The sequence below is a fragment of the Protopterus annectens genome, chromosome 1.part2 (genome assembly GCF_019279795.1).
Source record: "Protopterus annectens isolate FY-2018-M chromosome 1.part2, PAN1.0, whole genome shotgun sequence".
NCBI classification, from domain to species: Eukaryota; Metazoa; Chordata; order Ceratodontiformes; family Protopteridae; genus Protopterus; species Protopterus annectens.
Window position 1 is genome coordinate 122,066,971 of NC_056727.1, and position 21,160 is coordinate 122,088,130.

The following is a 21,160-nucleotide window of genomic DNA, read 5'->3' on the forward strand; positions in this document are numbered from 1 at the left end:
TTTGGGATCTCAAAAATAACTGGGACCTTGGGGAATGTGATGTCTATATAGTGGTAGGTTTCCAAGTCTATATTCCCAGCTAAGAAAAGGTCTCTGAAGTATCCTCTATTTCTAGAGTACCTCATGTTCATTTCATTCTTAGAGGAGACAGAATATGCTGGATTGTTTAAAACATTTTTCATCTTATCACTGTAATCACTATTTTCAAAAATAACCAGTCCACCCCCTTTGTCTGGTTTAAGTATTCTGACTGGTAAATTACATAGTTCATGTAGTAAAACCATCTGGTCCTTTGTTGTATTGTATTTTTTACCCTTGTTGTAAAGTTTCAAGTTCTCATGCAAGTTTCTAAGGTCTACTTCACATGCTTTTTCAAACAAGATTAGGTCAGGGTGTAATACAGGGTTAAAGACACTAGGTAACTTTAACATATTGTTTTGTTCTTTTTCAAAATTCGGAAATAAAATATTAAAATTTAATTTCCTTAAAAAACTTTTTAGGTCAATAATCGTCCTAGTAAGATCAAATGAGTGGCTAGGAACAAACGTGTTACCAAGTGCTAGAAGGTCGATAAGTTCCTGTTCTAATGTAATGTTAGCAAAGTTGTAAATCTTAGTCACCTTTTGTGTTAAGAAGGATCTCTAACCCATTTATTTCTACCCCACCAGTACTAGAAGAGTTTATATACTATTGTATATAAACGAGGTAACAACCTCAAAAGTATACTAGAAAGAAACAAAAAGATTGATTTCTTCTCAAAACAAAAAGGCACATTTTGTTGTGGCCTATGTAACTGGTGTAAACTATTAAAAACAGGTTCAACATTTCAAATCAGAGGAAAAAAGTACGACATTCACCATAAAATAGACTGCAATACTAGATCAGTAGTCTATTTGGCCTTGTGTGACTGCTGTCCGGCTTACTATGTCGGCAAAACAGACCAAAGATTCAAGGACAGGATTTACCAACACTCGTATGCAATAAGGAAAAAGAAGGAAGACAATGCTCTTGCAAAACATATTATAAGCCAGAGAGATCATAGCTTCCACTTTGTAGCAATTGACCACATCCCACATAATATTCGTGGAGGGCCACAAGCTTTATTTCTTGAAATTAAAGAACTAGAATAGCAAATTAAACTAGATGCCTTCAATAGCCCAGGCCTCAACGAACATTGTAACATCGCCTGTATCCTTAAACTTAAAAGTTACATGAGATAACTAATGTACTACTATTTTCCTTTTTACATACTTAGTAGCATACTACAATTAATACACATTCTAAGTCTTTTACTTACTTAACCCAACTCAGGATACACCCTACCACAATAATACATATACTTCTTAGGTCTACAGAAGGCGTTCTTCTACTTTTGACAACAACTGACCTATAAGAACTCTACACTTGTGGAACCCCTCTTTTTCATGTTTACCAGACAAGAGGCCCCAGTTTGCCATTTTAATACCTTTGGGGTTACCACCCTAAGGGCTTCATCTTTAACCTCACTACTGCCCTATCTCCTGTGGTATGGGGGTATTCCTAGGTCTGTTTAAGCAGTAGTTTTTTTTTAGCAGTAGCCTCAATATTGGCTCAAATCTAGTTTTTTAGAACTTAGAGGTGAATGATAAAAAATAGGGAGCTTACTTTGGCAAGTCATAATGTGTTCCTATTTTTTCCATCACCTATATCGAGGGGAAGAAACTCTTGTTTATACAACCCTCATACATTATAAATTTACTAGAGTTTATATAGGTGGTAAACAGCTAGGCTAGTTTAAGTATTATTCAAAAACTTGGAGGTATGGTATGGTTAACTTAACATCTGTTACGCAACTTGACCACAAGCTGCAATTTCAGGTGTGTGCCCTGGTGTACTTATGTTTCGTATTTGTTCCTTTTAAATTAAGGAACTTTTTAAATTAAGGTATTTTTACACTTTAGCTTTTGGTGTCTTTTATACACACATTTTTTTATATTAGGATGTGAATTTTACAAGCTTCAACGAAATGCACAAGTCTTTGTGTTGTATGGTGACGTCATGTATGACCAAAAGTTTAAAACTGATATTGGCGCCAATGTTTTGTATTTCTGATGAAGCTACCGCCTGAGCAGTAGCGAAAACGCTTTTTGGCTTTTTGAATAAAACTGCGTTAAAACTCTATTGCGTGCTTCCCTGGACCTGAAACCAATCAATTAATTAGAAAAATACTAGCATTTAAAGTGGTAGTGTGCTCTTAAACTCAGATCTCCCTATAATATACCAACAAATGGTGTTTTCATATTCACAATCCGTATTTGATAATTTCTATCAAAACATAGTAAAATTGCTTAAGCTGAGTATCTACTCACATATCTCTAATTTAAATACAATATAACTAAAATATAAAACAAGACTGTATCAATTGTTTATATATAACATCACTAACTACATAAAACAAAATAAAAATGTATATGATGGCAATACATCTACAGTTTTTAATATATGGAATGAACCATATAGACATCATCAATAATATAGCGATGAACTTCCATAAATAAGGTACAGCATGAACTCAAATAGGTGCATGCTGTACTGTGTAAAATACAAATTCATTTAAAGGCATATATTATATTATATTATATTATACTTCTGATTGCTTATAATGGCTTCCAATAGCTTTTAAAAAATAAATGAATATGACATAACTGTATAGGTGAAAATGCAACTGCAATGCAACAAAAATATCTATAATAAATACAAATACATTATATATAAAATTAAACTGATGCAGAATATAAAATAACTGGAACTTAACAAAATAACACAGGAAACCTTTTCCTCTGTAGAAAACTGGCTATCCAATGGCCAGCTAATACTCAACCCTACAAAATTAATCGCCTCATCTTCCAGCCCACTAAACCCAACCTTAACTAACCCCCACTTCAGTATTCTGGCCAGCAACAACACCATCATCTCCCCTAAAGAACACACCAAACTACTTGACGTTGAGATTGACAACCATCTCAAATTTGAAACTCACATTTATCTAACAATAAAAAAAGTTCTCAATAAACTAGGTTCATTGTATGGAAATGAGCAATTCCTCACCAAAGGAGCCAGAATCTCAGTAGCCAACTCCCAACTCATTTCAGCCTTACTCTACGCCTCTTTTATACTTACCAGTTTTAGACACACTGACCTAAACAAGCTAGATGCCTGCTACAACAAAAGAGCCAAATTTGCCACTGAGTCATCCTACAGCAGCCATCACTGCAACTTTCTTAGATAATTCGATTGGCTCGAACTCTCGCAACTTCTCCAGCTCAGTCAACTCTCCCTCGCCCACAATTTAGTAAACCAACCTCAAAACGTCCTCTCCCTTCAAAACCTTCTCTAGCCCTACTATGCTACTAGACCACTATGCTGTAGCAACAAAAACCTACTGCAAGTTACCAAAGCCAAAAACTCATCAGGAGAAGCTCTTCTCTCCTGCATAATATCTAAATTATGGAACACCCCCCCTACACACACACGCCCATATTACCACCCTACCTTTATCCCATCATGAACTAAAAGCCTACTTAAAAAGCCACTGGTTATATCCTTGTACCAATCCAGACTAAGACTCACCTTTTCTCTCCTTCTCCCCTCCCTTACCCATCCTGCCTCCCAAAATCAGACCATTATATCCTCGCTTCGTCTCCTCTGATTTTTCCTCGAACCCCTCCTGCTTACATCACTATATGATTCATGTCAGCTATACATCTGTTAGTGTACTTAGCTACAACTGTCAAATTAAAGAGTTTGAAGGTGTAATTGTTTATTCTTAACTTTTATCTAAACATCTCAACATATTCTGTTACTGAGCATTCTGTGTCACCTTATGTTTACAATGTGACTTCTAAATGTATTATTACTTTTTCATGTGTATTGCTACTTTTTTGTACCCAGTTGTTTTTTCATACATTCTTACTGTTCATGTTTACTACAGATTTTACTAGCTTTGCATTTGTTACTTGTTTTGCTTGTGTGGAGCTTTTCACCCCCGGCAGCCTCAGAAAATGGACCTGTGTCCAGTCAGAATTTCCCAGTAAACAAATGTTAAGTAAATAAATAAATAAATATGATCAGTTTTCCCTGTTGAAGAAATGGATAGCTATGTTTTTTCCCTACCTCCTGTACATTTCTGTATTGCTTTCCCTTTGTGCTTCCCCCTGCTTGTTCCTCACTTCACCACTTTCTTACCTACCCCATTTTAATACCTATTATCTGGTCCAAAAATAGAATCACACACATCACATAAGTAACAGAAAAAGTGATGGATCCCTTCTCTTTTTAGTCTGTATGTTTACGTGGAGTTTTGCATCATGCAGCAATGCCTAACAACAGTGAGTGGCGGTACAGAGCTGCAGTTATCTCTGCGCAATTTTGCCTAACCCCACTGAGCTATGCCAACATACAGCAACACATGTACTATACAGAATTGATGTCATTGCATTATCACTGTTTTTTAAAGTATTAGATACACCTGGATTTTAACCCAGTATCATCTGTGCTTAAAAAGAAATTTCAATGCATTTACACTTGCTGCCAGAGTCAGTTAAGCAGCAGGTGTGTTTCATAGACCAAGTCTTCAGCAATGTGACTTGTGTTTGCACACTGCTTAAATATACACAAACATGGAAAGTACTGGAATATGTCTTGTGTATGCAAACTCTTTGCCAACCAACAAACAAAACCCACTGCTTGCCGCACTATGGAAAAGTAAATATTATAATGTATTACTTCTGTTTACTGTCCATTTCCTGTATAGAACATTATATTACATGGGGAAACGTAACAAACTGAAAGCCTTATCTAACGATATGTCACATATTTACAATATAGCCATGTGTTGCCTCCCCCCAAGCACTGCAGCCTTGGTGTGTCAGTACTTTATTCACACACACACATCACATACACTACAGAAATGAATATCAAATGTTGTGTTATATGCAATGCACATCAATCTTTTAGCATGCAGAACTAGCACTATTGACCCATAAGCCGTATCTGCAAGGCTAGGGAAGGAATTGTCATGTACCTTACCCACAGGGAAATAGTTGACCTTCAACACACTTGACATGACCCATTTTGGTTTTGGCAAGGATAGATCTTGCTTATTAAACTTAGCAGACTTTTTTGATACTGACCCCAAAGACCTGGATGAGGGATAACAGGACATACCACCTATGTTTAGTTATCCAAGGCCTTTGACACTATCCCCTATTCAGGTGTCATAGAGAAAATCTCCCATCTGGGGATTAACCCATACATTACTAGATGGATAGCCAACTGGCTCACTGATAGAACACATGCAGTCAAAGTTGGCCTCCAGCACTAGACCACTTACCAGTGGCATATCACAAGGATCTGTGCTTGTTCCTCAATTGTTTTCTCTGAAGCCCAGGCAAACGTTGATTGCCTGTGGCTTACCAAGTTTGCAGATGACTGTCAATGGGATGCAGTCATGTAGACTCCCCCTTCTATGTTAACATATTACAGGAGCTGACACAGACAAATGATTGGTGCCACACTCATGGACTGAACCTTAAAGCAAAAAATGCCTCATTGTCCCCTTTGGCAATGAAGTGCCCTTGCTAATTATGATATACATAGCACCCATCTAAGCTTAAACACAGTGTTGAGAGACTTGAACACATGTTGATAATCTACACTTCAGTCACTGTGTGTCCGTAGTGGTGAGAGAGACATTCTGCACTGCACACCTCATAAATAAGGCCATCACATCCAAGACCAGGGAGGTCATAGTTCTGCTGCATTCTACTCTTTCAGACCACTATTTGAGTATAATGCTCCCTTCTGTCTGTAGCTCACCAGACACTTGCAGCAACTGGAGAAAACACAGAAGGTTGTGACCAGAAAACATGACATACATGGAAAGTCTGAAATACCTGTCACTGTACTGTGCATTATGCAAGCTGCTGAGAGGTGACCTACAGTCTCAGACCCTGCCCTACTGGAAATGCTGGACATCTGCAAATCAAATGGGACAAGAATAATTTGCTCCAGGGATCTCAACCTAGCCTGTGACATAAAGAAAACATGCTGGAGAGACCTATATCTCCAAACGATTGCTACTCCTCTGTAATAGGCTCCCACTGCATGTGAAGCAGTGCTCCTCAAAGACCCTATTCAAGCACAACCTTGACAACTGGATGGTTGATGGTAAATTCATCCCTGGAGTGGCACCTATGTCCCTAATGGACAGGGCCAGTCGATGCTGATGACAAAATTGTTCTGCTAACAATGACCATCTAGTTATGCTCAGTAAGGGTACTTGTGTTTTTACATGGCTAGGCTTGTAAATGCCCTAGAGTCATTAGGCTAGTAACCTTCTATGAACCTACGCAGGCCTCTCAACATCTTCTGTCCAACATGTCCTGCTGATGTCATCCACAATAAGTTGACCTGCAGTCTTGCAAAAGTCAGACTTCTGCCGTGGCATTTGCGTAAAGTACTGAGGTCTGTAGTCTGTGTACTTATGTAGGTGTTCCCTTCTCAATGCAGTCGTGTGTGTGTGTGTGTGTGTGTGTGTGTGTGTGTGTGTGTGTGTGTGTGTGTGTGTGTCTAGCCAGAAGAGCAGATGTGTGTGCCCTAAAGTTACTGCTACAATCCCATGGATTGAGAGTAATTTGATACTTGCACATGCTTGCACATCATTTCACGCAGGCCTCCCAACATCATCTCTACAACATGCCCTGCTCATATCATTAACTATAAGTTGACCTGCAGTCTTGTAAAAGTCAGATGTGCCGTGGCGCTTGCGTAAAGTACTGAGTTCTGTAGTCTGTGTACTTAGGTAGGGGTCTATTCTCACTGCAGTCAACTGGGGTGTGTTTGTGTGTGCTTGCATGCACTTGCTTGACATTACAGAGAGCCTTTTACACCAAGATCTGGGACACTGTAATTGCCATAGTCTCCTCACCAGACACTGCTGATGTCATCAGCTGTATCTGATTTGTGGATGTGCACTATTCCCACCAGGGCAGGGTCAGAGACTGGCCTGGAGACCAGGCAGAAGTGACCTCATCCTGTACAATGCAGATTACAGTGATATGGATTTCAGTCTATCCACATACATCATGGTATGGTTTGTATGCACTGTGGTTTTTCTTGGTGAGTAACCCATCTGGTCTCTCCAGCTGCTGCATGTGTCTGGTGAACTACATGCAAAAGAGAGCACTATAGTCTGTATTAGTGGTCTGATGAGGTTTGAGTACAGTGCTGTAATATATTCCTGAGATCTGAATATGATGATGTGACTTATGATGTGTACAGCATATGCTTTCAATACCAGTGTGGACACTTGGTGGTCAAAGTTCAGAGTGCTATGCATGTGTTCCCAGTGCTTGCATTACTGGATTTCAGCATAGTGGGACTGTTGTCAGTGCTGTAATTAGCAGGGAATTACACTTTGCAGAAGGCCAAAATAACCACAGTTTTGCTTTTATTTGTTGACTGTGTGGCTTTACCAATCATTTGTCTGTGTTAGCCTCTCCAGTAGTAAGTTATCATCATAGATGGACTCTGATTGCACCCAGTATGCAAGAATCAGCAGACCCGGTAAGCCAAAGGCTGTATACTGTAGCCTGAACTGTGGAGAAATAGATTCCAAACAGTAAAGGGCCAAGTACAAATCCCTGGGGCACACCAGTGGTGACAGCTCTGCTGGTACAGGTTGCTTCACCAACTTTCACAGTGTGTTCTGTCAGTGAGCCAGTTGGTTACCCATCTAGTGACATGAGGTTTAATCACCAGTTGAGTGAGTTTCTCAATGATCTCTGCTTGGGGGATTGTGTTCAAACCCTAGGTCAGTTGAGGATAACCAGTATGGCACTGTCTTACCTTCATCCAGGCCTATCACACAGAATCAGTGCGCTTTGACAGCATCACAGATTGCCTATTACATGACTCATCACATACACCTTCCTGACATGGTTGAATACACACTTCTTCAAACCCTCTACACAAACTGTGTTGCTGTAGAAGGGTATATGCTACATGCATCCTTGTAAGTTGTGGGTGGGGGGGCATGCATGCATTTGTAGATGCATCCTGACACTTCTCGTGTGTGAGGTAGACCAACATGTCATCATGGACCTTTTCTAAATGGACACTAGTGATATCCCGGCTGTGTGCAACAGACCTGTGTGAGTTGTTAATGCTACATCATGTCTGTTACATCTGTTGGATGTCGTTAAAAAGGTCATCAAGGAGATTTATGTTGACAACACTGTCCGCCTTTTGAACTTGACAAGCCCAAGACATTTGACACAAATCCACACTGAGATATTCACAAAACACTTAATCAGATGTGGCCATATACATCTATGCCACCAAGTGGGTAGACCACTGTTTCACATACATGGCATTTAAATATGTTGACATGTGTGAAGTAACCTGTAACTCGGGTCCAGTGATCAGGTCCATACATCAGGGCTGTCTGCTAGGCCCTTTCCTCACCATTGTTTAAGTGATGGACATCACAGATGACATACACATCCTGTGTCCAGACAGCTGCCTGAGGACTTGCAGATTGTGGGCAATCATCAAGTCCAACTGTGATATTAGTATAATACAGACAGTATGAGCACACCCCAAAGATTGCTGCCATGACAGCACCTGCAATGAAAAAAACATGGGAGGATTTTTTACGTCAGGAAAACAAACACACAACTCTTGTAGACATCACACCCTATAATTAGAGCAGTAGGTATTTCACCTGTGGGCTGGGGTAGATAAGTGGAATGGCCACCAGCATGTGGTCACAGTGCTGACTACTCCCTTGTATGCAGCACAAATGCTGAGTATGTGAAGGACATCCAATCAGAGACCAATCAGAGACCATAATACTGCCATAGTTTACAGCTTTCATCACACCAATAATTGAGTACAATGCACCCTTCTTAATGTACCTTCCTACACATCTTCTGGTGTACCACCTTTGTCACAGTGAGCTGTCATGCTTATTGCCCATACCTAGGTATTATTTTTATGGCATAAACATTACTATCTGATGGTGTGGAACCCCCATCAAGTTGTTATATTAGATGCATGTGTGCTACCTGTTCTGGTGATAAACACAGTACATACCCATGCCATTAATGCTGTCAAACACCTATGTAGTATTCTTGACTGTATGGATTGTGCTCTCTATATACATATATATATATATATATATATATATATATATATATATATATATATATATGTATGTATGTATACATATGTATATATATATATATATATATATATATATATATATATATATATATATATATATATATATACATATGTATATATATATATATATATATGTATATACATATGTATATATATATATATATATATATATATATATATATATATATATATATATATATATATATATATATATATATGTATATATATACATATGTATGTATATATATATATATATATATGTATACATATGTATATATATATATATATATATATATATATATATATATGTATACATATGTTTGTATATATATATATATATATATATATTATATTATAATATTATAATATGCCACACACACCAGTCAGCTAGTCTGTATTGATCGTTATGTCGTATACAGGTATAGCAGTGTCCCCCATAACACCTCCAGAAAATGTAAAAAGTAAATAGTGTGGGAAGAAATAGCCTGGGAATTGTTATGGCTAGGCTTGTATAGGCCCTAGGGCTGATAGCCTAGTACCAACCTATGAGCGTATTATGGTGCCAGGACAGTGTGCATGATTACCCTCTTAGAGTGTGGGTGTATTATAATAGTTGCACAAGTGTGTTTGTGCAGAATCATCTCTAATCACTCTAAATGATATATGTTGTGTCAGAGGCATGGGATTACTGGTGGTATTATTCTGATATTGTCCATGATTGTGTTTGCTTCTTTTAATGCTGTCCATGAGCCTTTACCTGAGCCCCACTTGCTGGAGACCTCTGCTGAGATTACACTCATATTCAGGAAATCAGTTTGCACAGCTTCACAATTTGAACCATACTCAAATTGTGTGTAACATCCCTGATGGATGGCCTCTACATTATTCAGGTAAGGATGCTTATATCTCTCACAGACATCCTACCTATTGTTATGTCACCTTATGTGACAGTCCTATAGTACCCATTTTCACTGTGCAGTCCCCACTATACCAGATTGATATGTGATTGTTATTGCTGCTACAACAGTCTTGCATTGACATGCCCTTGTCTGTTGTACATTAGGTTGTTTCACCTGTCCTCTTTCCCTGTGTTCATTCCTACAATTCATCGGTGTCCCTTTTCCAGTACACACACTTTCCCTGAGTTTTTTTACATGGCAGTCCATGCACCTTCACAGATCATATACATAGCTTCATTACAGAATGCCAGGAATGGGATTGCACACTAATCTGCACTCTAGATACACTGTCCTGTACTGTGTTTGGACCATATACTTCACAATCATACCTCTTATCTTTCCAGATTTTCACAGAGTGTCTGGGTTTTTGCCTTTATATCTTTTGGTGTGTTCCTTATCAAATTTGTGGTTTTCTGCCATATCACTGGGATGATCTCAGGACTGATGTGACCCAATAATTGCATACATTTGAGTTTCAGATTTCAAAGTCTTAAGAATATGTATGTTAACACAACCCCCTGGTTATTCTAGCACATTTCTAAAAAGCAAATATGTCACATATGTCCCTATTTCTGGGTCATTGTCCCCACATTATGTTGACCTTTGTCCAGATGCCTTGCACTAAGAGATTGAAAGCTATCTGTTAAGACCTGGTGATCATTGTGACCTTCCGCACAACACTACAGACCTTCAGTGCTCTGATTTAAACAGGATTTCTGTCCATGTTTGCTTACGTAATTTCCTGGCCGGCAACAGCGTTGCTGGCTCTGAAACCTCGCTTATTTATGTTTAAACACAGTGCATGGCATGAATGTGCAGTGAGCGCTGCTGCTCACCACTCATCACTACGCACTCATCTAACTCCATGTAGGCTTCGCTCGAAGTATACACAGAGTTTATTGAATCCCAGGGAGATTTGTTTTTCCCCATTGAATTCTGCTTACAGTTTTATTCCCAAATTTTATACCTAACAGAAATTTCATTTGTTGTAAAGTATGTACCCCACTATCTTTACCACATCACCTAAGCCTTTATTTTTCTCTTTATTTAAAGCCATCCCTATCACATCTAGACACTCATTTGTGCAAATTACTACTACTAATATTTTTTTTTCAATAATTATAATGTCATCTGCCTATGTTAACATAGCTTGAATTCTTAAATCCTTCAGGTATTTTATATCCCATCTCCTACATTTTGTAATGTATATCACATACTACCCCATTCATAACTACTGCAAAGAGTATACAGTTCAGTGGGCATCCCTGTATTACACCTCTCTTCATATGTACCTCATGGCTTAAGCAGCCATTTACAAGTATTTGTACTTTATTATTGCTATTGTTGCTATATGCTGATGTACATAATTTCCTAACTTTATCACTTATATTCTTTCACTGTTACCCATAAAATTTCATGTCCAGTTTTGTCAGATGTCTTTTTTTAAGGTCTCCTATCATGATTTTTGTTTATTTTCTATTCATATCATCCACAGTTTCTCCATCATTAATATTCTTGACAACTCTTCCCGTTTATACTGTATACACTATTTTTTCATAATATTTTCTATTTGTTTCAAATCTCTTTTAGATTATTTTCATAAAGATCTTATTATTGAATACTATCAGTCTCCATTTTTGTCTTCTCTCTTCCATATGAATTTAAGTATTCTACTACGCAATTCTTTATACAGAAAACCTTAATTTAGCCATTCAGTCAAAATTTTTATTTTTTTTTTGCTAATCCCTTAAATTTTTATACATTTCATATCCTATTCCATCTGGTCCTGCAGATAATCTATATTTACTTGTCCTAATACTTTTTCTAGTTCATTTAAAACAATCTATTTTTCTACCTCTTTATTCTCTTTCTGTTAACTTTTTTTTACTTTGTGTTTTTTCACTACCTTCTTTTTTTAAAACATTTCTGGTACATACTGTACTACTCTATTCATAATCTTTTCCTGAGTTCTTTCTGTTTATCCCTTTACCATTTTTTATGTCTCTCATTACACTACCATCTTTCTTTACAAATCTGCTTAAGTAACTCAGTACTACTACTCTTTTTCCTTGTAAAAAAATCTTTGCTTATATAACAATTCTTGTACTTTTTTTCTTGATTTCTTTCATATAAATCTTTTTGTCAAAGTACTTTCTATCATTATGTTCTAAATCTCCCAATGCATCTGTTGTATGTTCTTTTATATTTTTTTTTTCTTTCTCTATTTTTCTCACATCGTATTCCCACTGTAAAAAAAAAATATATATATATATATATATATATATATATATATATATATATATATATATATTATTTCCTTAAGTATTGTCTACCATTCAGACCAATTTTTATAAAATATTCTCATATTATGATCTTTCCATAACTGTATTACTAATATTTTTCCTTCTTCCTCCCATGCTTTCTCATTTATCCTTTTTAGTACTTTGCCAATTTTATGTATTCCTTGTTTTCCTTCATCTCTAACATTATTGCAAGTTGATCAAAAAATCCTGTTTCAACTACCTCCCATTCTCCTATACCTAAACCTTCTGATATTATAAAATAATTTTTCAGTTCTATACATACTCCTTTTGTAATTTTTGTACCAAGTTTTAACTTGCACCTTAGAACTTCTAATATTTTTCTTATCTCATTTCCTTTCTTTTTATGCATGCCTCTTAAATCACAATTAGACTCCTGTTATTATAATCATATTTTAGTACATAGTGTAAAATCTAATGAAATAAGCTTTTCCTTTCTTTACAATTAACATAAGCATGCAATGTTATAATTGTGTATACTTGTTCTTTCCATTTTAAATCTGCAATGGTTAATCTCTCCATTTTTGCTAAAGTTGCATCTAATATCTTTAATGTATTTCTACAGAATATGGCTATTTCACAACCTCTCATTTCCCATATTTTCTTTCCTCCCCATACTTTCTCTGTAATCTTTCTTCATTTCTTAAAAATCTTGTGTCTTCTAATATAATCTATAGCACATGTATTACACCATTCCAAATCCCTAATCTTATATGTTTTTTAATACTATTCACATTTGCAGAGAACACTCATTTTCCTTAAATTTGTGGTTTCATAAGTTCATAGTATTTACTAGGGTAGCTTTCTTAATAGGCCATTCTAAGGCTAGACAGTTTCCCTCCCAAAGGCAAGAGTCAAACACTGTACCTTGTGTCTATATACCAACTCATAATCATTAGCTGTATATATTCTTTTTCATCCATTTCCTTTCTTTTTTCTGTTGCACTTATCCCTTTAAATTTTCTTTACCTGTCTTTTACCAAAACATTTTTTTTCCATAGGTTCATAGGTAGATACTAGGCTATGTGCCCTAGGGCATTTATAAGCCTAGCCAGAGTGTTTTTGGCTTTCGCCACCCTTTTAGATTAGTTAACTGTGCCTCTGTATAGTAGGTCACAGAGGATAGCCCTTTAAGGTTAGTTTACTGTGCCTCTGTCTAGAAGGGACACAGAAGAGATCCCAGGGGTAAACTTATGATCTCCCATCCACTTGTCAAGATTTCTCTTGAAGAGGGTCATTGAGGGGCTCTGCCTAACTTGAATTGGGATTCTGTTCCAGAGTGAGGGGAGCCTCTGGGATATGAATCTGTCCCTCCAGCATGTCCTGTTTATTGCTGTGCTGAGGTTTAAGTCCCTGGAGTGTGTAGCTCTAAGGGATTTGGATTTCCTGAGGTGGAGCATGCCCATTAATTCTGTGTTAGACATGGCTTTGTACGTCAGGCATATATTGCCTCTGAGGAGGCGGTAAGCAACTGAGTAGAGCTGGAGTTTCTTTAGTCGAACTGCATAGGGCATCTGTTTGAGGCCCGTGATCCTCTTGGTGAGGTACTTTTGGGGTCTCTCCAGTTGCTGCAGGTGTCGGGTAAGGTACATCCCAAATGGGGCATTGTATTCAATTATGGGCCTGATGAGTGATGAGTAAAGGGGCACAATGACCTCTCTAGATCTGGATGTGAATCTTTTCATGATAAAGTGGGCTATGTAGAAGGTCTTTCCAACCACTTTGGCAATGTGATTGTCAAAGGAGAGATTACTATCTACTTGGGTCCCCAAATCCCTAATTACTTCTTCCGTACTTAATGGATTACCTCCTATGTGGTAATTTGTGGGCACATTGTTTTTCCCAAAGGGGATGACTATGCACTTTTTTGCATTTAGTTTGATGCCGTGGCTCTGGCACCAGGTATTCGTCTCTGTGAGAGGCACTTTTGGAGGATGCTTGTTAGCCGGAGAGTCGATTATGGCTCCCAGTTTGCAGTCAGCTGCGAACTTAATCAGCCATAGTCCTCCCGTGTTAGCCTGTACCTCAGAGAAGTATATACTGAACAAGAGAGGTCCCAGGACTGAGCCTTGTGGGACGCCACTTGTAACTGGTTTAGAGTCGGACATGGCACCTGCAATTCTGACCATGTGGGTTCTATCCCTGAGCCAGTTTACAACCCATCTTGTGACATAGGGGTTGATATTTAAGCTGTAAGCTTATTTATGATGCCTGAGTGGGGTATTGTGTTGAAGGCTTTTGCGAGGTCCAGGTAGGCTGTGTGGTCTACCTTCCCCTCATCTATGGCCTTGGTAACTGTTTCAAAGAAGTCAACTAGGTTTAAGAGGCAAGATCTGCCCTTAACAAAGCTGAATTGGGTAGGGTCCAGTGTCTGGAGGTTCCCAATGTCTTTGTTTGAGTTCCATGATGATACGCTCCATAACTTTGCAGACCAGACTAGTCAGGCTTATATGGCGATAGTTCCCGGGGTCCGTTGTGGCACCACCTTTGTGGAGTGGGACCACTGTTGCTGTACACCATTCTTTGGGTGCATATCCTGTAGTAAGGCCGAGTTTGAACAGTGACTTTATATGAGGGTTTAGTTCTTCTTGGAGCTCGTGTAAGACGCAGCCCGGGACACCGTCCAGTCCCATTGATGCTGTGTTGTTTGCTTTGGAGAGGGCAGCCTTCACCTGTGCATCTGTGATGTCTGGGAGGCTACTTTTTGTTGGGACAGACATTTGTTCTTTTGGGTGGGAAGGGGGGGAGAAGTTTGCACTGACCTGTCTGCCAGGATGTTGGCAATGTCTGTGGGTTCAGTGTATTTGTTGCCATTTTGTACTAACTCTGAGCATATCTGGGAGTTGCCACCCAGATTCCTGACATAACTAAAGAAGGCCTTGTGATTATCCTGGGCGTCCTGGGCAATTTTTCTTTCGAAGCTGGCCTTTGATGATTTTATGAGGGATCGTAGATTCTTGCTAGTACTGATCAGAGATGCCTTCCCTTTTTGGGATTTTGCTCCATCATGTAGTAGCTTCCTCCTTCTGTTGTATAGCTTATTTATGGCCGGGGTCCACCAGACAGGTCTCCTGCTTTTGGAGGAGTAAGTCTTGGTTTTATTTGGGATAGCACGATCCATGTATTCCTGTAAGTGCTCATAGAATGCGTTTGAAAAGGATTCTGCGGTTCGGGCAGTATTTTCCACTGGCCCTGGGGCTTTGAAGGATTCCACCTCGGTTTTGAGAAGTGTGAAGTTTGCTTTTGAGAAATTTTTCACAGTGGTTTCCTTGGCCTGGGGGTGGGGATGGGATATGGATGTCTAGTGAGATTAGTTTATGGTCTGATCTTACCAATGAGGGGTTTACCTCTGGTGTGGAACATAGAGTCCCCATGTTGGTGATGACCAGGTCCAATATGTTGTCCCCTCTTGTGGGAGTGGTGACCAGTTGTTCCATAGCGTTTGAGTTTATAAATTCTAGGAACCATTGGGCATGGGTGTTTGGGCTTGAGTAGTTTTCCCAATCAATGTTTGGGCAGTTGAAGTCACCCAATATTATGGTGTTTGGAGAGACCTTCGTATTCTTCAATGTTCTCAGGAAAGCCGAGTGAGGTTCCTGTGATTGGGAGGGTGATCTGTAGCAGGCTACAAACTGAAAGGCAGTTTTGCCCCACTGTTAGTTGCACATGGATGGTCTCCGATGCTTTGTGCAGTGCCACTAACCTGGAAGTGTGGATATCTTTGAATATGGATACTCCCCCCTCCTTTTGTGTTTCGGTCTGAGTTTTTGGGCCGAAAAACATGGTATGAGTTATAACCTGGTAGTGCTGGGGTGCTCTCGGGACCCTTGAACCAGGTTTATGTTACTGCACAGATATCGATATTCTCCATACTGAGGAGAGCCTCGAATGCGTGCATCTTGAGATTTAGACTTCTGGCGTTGAGTAGCATTACCCTTAGTTTTTTTCTCCTTGTGTTTTCTATGGAGGTGGGTTTGTCTTTTGAGCCTTGCCTAAAAAAGGCACTATGGGGGTGGCAAGTGCCTTAGCCAGTTTTCCTTTACTACTTCCCAGTTTGTCTACTTCATCACTTTTTTCATAACTTTATTCTTTGTCCTCATTTTTTTCTCATCTGTTTTTTTTCTATTTCTACTACTAACTTTCTCTTTGTTCATTTTCTTCTCTTATGCTTTCTTTTTCCTTACTCTTATTTTCATTTTTTTGCACTCCACCATAAGTGTTCAGTTTTGTTACATGTATAACATTTCAATGCACATGTTTGTATTGTGTCCCATTTCCCCACAAGTATAACATTTTCTGTTGTCAAAATTACTTATCAAATGCCCTTTTCCACAATTCCCCAGTATTTTATTTCACCCCTATTCCTCTCCACATTTAATCAGGCTTAGCATGTGTATAATTTTTTTCTCTTACTATTTTTAACATAGTATTATAATCCCAGCCACCAGCCCATAAACCATTTCTGTCATAAACCTTTGCAATGTCCAGTGCTTCCTTACATAAAGTTGTCAAATGTCATTTCAAAGTCTCTCTCTACCTCTGTTCGAAATTGTACGTGATTTATTTATTTTTGGTTTCCCTGTTAAATGCTTTTATCACATCAAGATTAATGGGTTTCAGTCTTTCTTTTTTTTATACTCTAAAAGAAAAACTTCCATTGAAAAAACAGACTCAAGTATAATGTCACAAAATGTCTCTGTTAATAAGAATGAATGCTCTTACCTGGTGTTCTTTTATATACCCAAATTAAATATTAAAATGGCCTACACTTCATACCTTTCCATTATTTGTCTTCTTTACCACATAGTTCCGTTTTTCATTTTCTTTTGCCTTCTTTTCTGCTACTCCACTTTTGCCTTTTTTATTTTCTCTGCATATGTTTTCTTTTCCATCTCACCACTGTTCTTCAGGATTGTCTCTGCATCCTCCTTTTGTATTTTCTCCATAATGTCCCTCCAGGAAACTTCTCCTTTATTTCTGGCTCATGTTGTACCACCATTTCTTTAAGTAAATCATCCCTCAACCCTCCTGACTGGAGGGTTGTAATTATATATCCATCATTTGCTGACTCATCTCCATTAGAGTTTTCTTTTAAACATTTCCTCAGAACCCTGCACACATTCTCCAGTCTTGCGGTTTCCTTTCTCCTCCATTTCTTTTCCCACTCCATCATCACTTTCTCTCTCCAGGCCGGCTCTGCTTTTAGAACTGAAACAAGAAGTGCTCCTCCATAATGGGTCCCACTTGCAATAGCGATGAGTATGGGAAGTTCCCTGATGCCCTGGCCAAATTTCCCCTAGTAAGGTAAATACCATCTGTGGTCTCCCCTGAAAAGAGGCCACTTGTCTAGTGAGACTAAGAGTCAACAAAAGATAGATGGATAAAAGACCTAATGGAATGCAGAGCCTTGTAATATGGAAAATGGCTGAAAATCCAGCTGTACATAATACTAAGTCTGAGGTTGCCCTTTCTTGGAACATTCCCTTTTCAACAAGGTATGGTGATCTCCGAGTTGGACTATACAAGTTCAAGGAGAGTGGGACGTAAGCTCCCCCTCCCCACACACACACATCGTGGGTGCAGCGGGGCATGCTCACCTGCAGAAAACAAGTTTTAAAGGAGAAGAGTGATGTTTAATATATGGTCTTTAGCATTTGTGGTCTTTTTTTTTTTCTTTTTTTTTGGCATGTCTGACTTGACATTGCAAGTCCTGACATTTCAATAGAGAGCCCTTATGGAATATATCTTGATGTGACAGTAAATAACATAAATAAATGCAATTAAAGTATAAGAGCAAACTCTCCTACTAGATGATTTTTTGTGGACTCCACAAAAGTGCCTCTGTAGGGTACCTTTGTAGTAGTGAGATGATGAGTTCCCCAGAGCAGGAGTATACCCATTCTGTGGTCAGCCCTCTTAGTCATGGATCTGTTCCTTAACCCAGGTTTCTAGTGTACCGTTGAACACCGTGCCCCTGTGCCACTAAGTTAACCACACTGGAATCACTTTAAAAAAAGGATGAAAAGGTGTTACCTGAACTCTTTTTATCATTAGACCAGGTTATACCTGCAGTAGGTTGTAAACAAGTAGGCTAAGTGAAGAGGAAGGATGCCCTGGTTGTCACCCAAGTTCACTTCTCATCTTGGGGACTTGTGAAAACTGGCATGGTTAGAGAAGGGGGAAGTGACGAGACTTTTTCTGCTTTGCTTTTCTGGGGAGGAAGAGGAGGGACAGGGTAAGGCATTGATGAATGCAGGCCATTATTTGTAGCCCTAGTGGCAGTTAGCATTTGGAATGGCAGCCAGTGCTAGGGTTGTATGTGGGACTCTGGGGGGGGGGCATAAACATCTTAGAGAGGGGTGGGGACACAACTAACCATGTGTATTTGCAGGTAGTGGCCTAAAAATGAAGACAGCACCTAGGGTGATGAGGTCGTTGTTACTATAAATCTAAGCTGTGCCATCTGAGAGCAGGAGTGGTGGCTGTCAAGCCCACTTACTCTGTGGGAACTTGGCTTTCTCCAGCTGTGAGTGAGAGGCTGGTGACTCAGGTATGTAGGAGTTATTCTGGACATCACTCATAAAGAAAGTTGCGGTATTGAGCAGGCTGTCCCTCAGAAGCAAGACCAGCTTTGTGATGTGTATAACCATGGGGCGCACAGAGGTGGCTAGATTAGAATGATGCTTGTTATTTCTGGCAAATCTTTGAGGCTACAACTTTAAAAATTAGTCACCAGCACAGCTTTCAGAATTACAGGTATGTTTGTAGAGGTTAAAAGATATATCCTCTTTAACATTGCAATTGAATTTTTCATCCCTCTCTTTCTCTATTCTGCAACCAAGTCTTTATTGTGTGGTTGTGAAAGGGTTAATCCCCCCCCCTTGTAACATTACTCCTTGTAATGTGGCTGGATTCTGAAGTAGGGCTGGCTAAAGTCGAAAGCTCTAACTGCATCTGTATGTCATCTGTCTAGACCATTTTTTAATGTTTGTATGAATTTAGTGTAGTTAAATACATTTTACACTGTCGTTGCTGTGCTTCAGGTTTTTGTAGGTGCTCTGTACTTTGCATATTGCTGGCACTCTGTCTAACTGTGTAATGCCTGTCAGACAAGAAAATTTGAAGTTAAATTGTATTTTCCTCATAGGTTTTGTTATGGACATTGTACCTGCACTCTGCATATGTCTGTCACAATTAACTGCCTTGTTTTATCTCAGTTCCTATCATTGTTGCCATAAACAAGTGTGACAAACCTGATGCTGACCCAGAGCGAGTGAAGAAAGAACTGTTGGGCCATGATGTAGTTTGCGAAGACTATGGTGGCGATGTTCAGTCGGTGAATATATCTGCACTTAAGGTAATACATAAGGCTAAGAGTTACATAGATCAGTTAATATGTTTTGAAATTAGCAGAGGTGGTACATTGGGTTGGTCTGATTGTTCAGATACCAAGATAGCAAATGAGTTTTTTAACTGAACATTTTCACATTACTGTTTTATTGGAAGTGTTAATGGTTAATTGCATAAATTAGTGTTATCAGAAATTAGTCCTTACCATGTTAATTTTATAGTAGTTAATGCAAGTTAAGTCTAACTGCTTTCATAAATCTATGTCTAACACAAGTAGAATGCCCTTAGTGACAGCAGGAAATTGTTCACCTTCCAAACGGCCATTGCAATTAGAGACCCTCTTTTCTACCAAGAGTCGCTTTAAATTCATTGTTTTCCAGCCCCATTCTGTACTTCCTCTTATCTAATGAGTGCTTACCTTTTCCAAGGTGAAGTTGTGGTTCTCTGTGTTGTGTACTAGGCTTTGCATACATGGATCAGTGAAATACCATCTCTGCAGTAGATAACAATTTGGTCTTACAGTGAACTTTTGATTTTTGAGCTGTGGCTGGTTTCTTATCGGTTCGAAGTTTTATTTTCTTTCCTTCCCAGGGAAACTGAGTGAAGTGGAGACTAGAAATGTCATCACTATCCTCATAGTAGTTCTTTACAGAATTTAACCTTGTGATAAATTCACAAGAAGTACACAGTGCTCAGGCCTAAAGGCCAACTAGGAACACTGATTCCTTTAAATAAGGCACATAAATCTTATTCTTCGCTCATTTATCTAGTAGTCTCTTGAATATAGTTTGACCTACTTGCTAAATAATAGTATTCCACAAGATAGACATCTTATTTATTATGTAGGAGTATTTCAGTTTTGATTTACAAAACTTAATTTCAAAATGTACTCCTTTGTGCCTTAAAGATCTGTCACAGTTATAATCTTCAGTATATAACATAATTTGCATTACAGGATCATGATATATGTTGTAAGCTAATGTTAGCTTCTCTGTTAAATATCTATGTCCTATTGAATTACAGCCCTAATTGCTTACATCTCTACTCATAAGTCGAATCTTTAACCAGTACAATCTTTTTAGTAAATTGTCGGTGTATTCTCAAGCTTATTTAACTGTCCTTGTGTATATATACAAAAAAGACTGTTGTATTCTAATATAAATCTTAAATAAGCCTTGTAAACTCTTGTCAAATCTGCATCTCTAGTAGATAATCTCAAAATATAACCCATCTTTTTCAAAGCCTTACTACAGACATTAGTAACTTGACTTTCAAATGATAGCTTTGAAGAGATCATTATACCCA

At 38.5% G+C, this 21,160-nt stretch overlaps 1 protein-coding gene across 1 annotated transcript in view; it reads left to right on the forward strand.

Annotated features, from left to right (window-relative positions):
• Positions 1–21,160, forward strand: part of MTIF2 (mitochondrial translational initiation factor 2) — a gene marked incomplete in the record, with an annotated part of 1,010,271 nt that overhangs the window by 349,045 nt on the left and 640,066 nt on the right. The window contains 1 exon segment of the mRNA XM_044055171.1: positions 19,723–19,862. Within this exon segment, the coding sequence (XP_043911106.1) occupies positions 19,723–19,862 (140 nt within the window).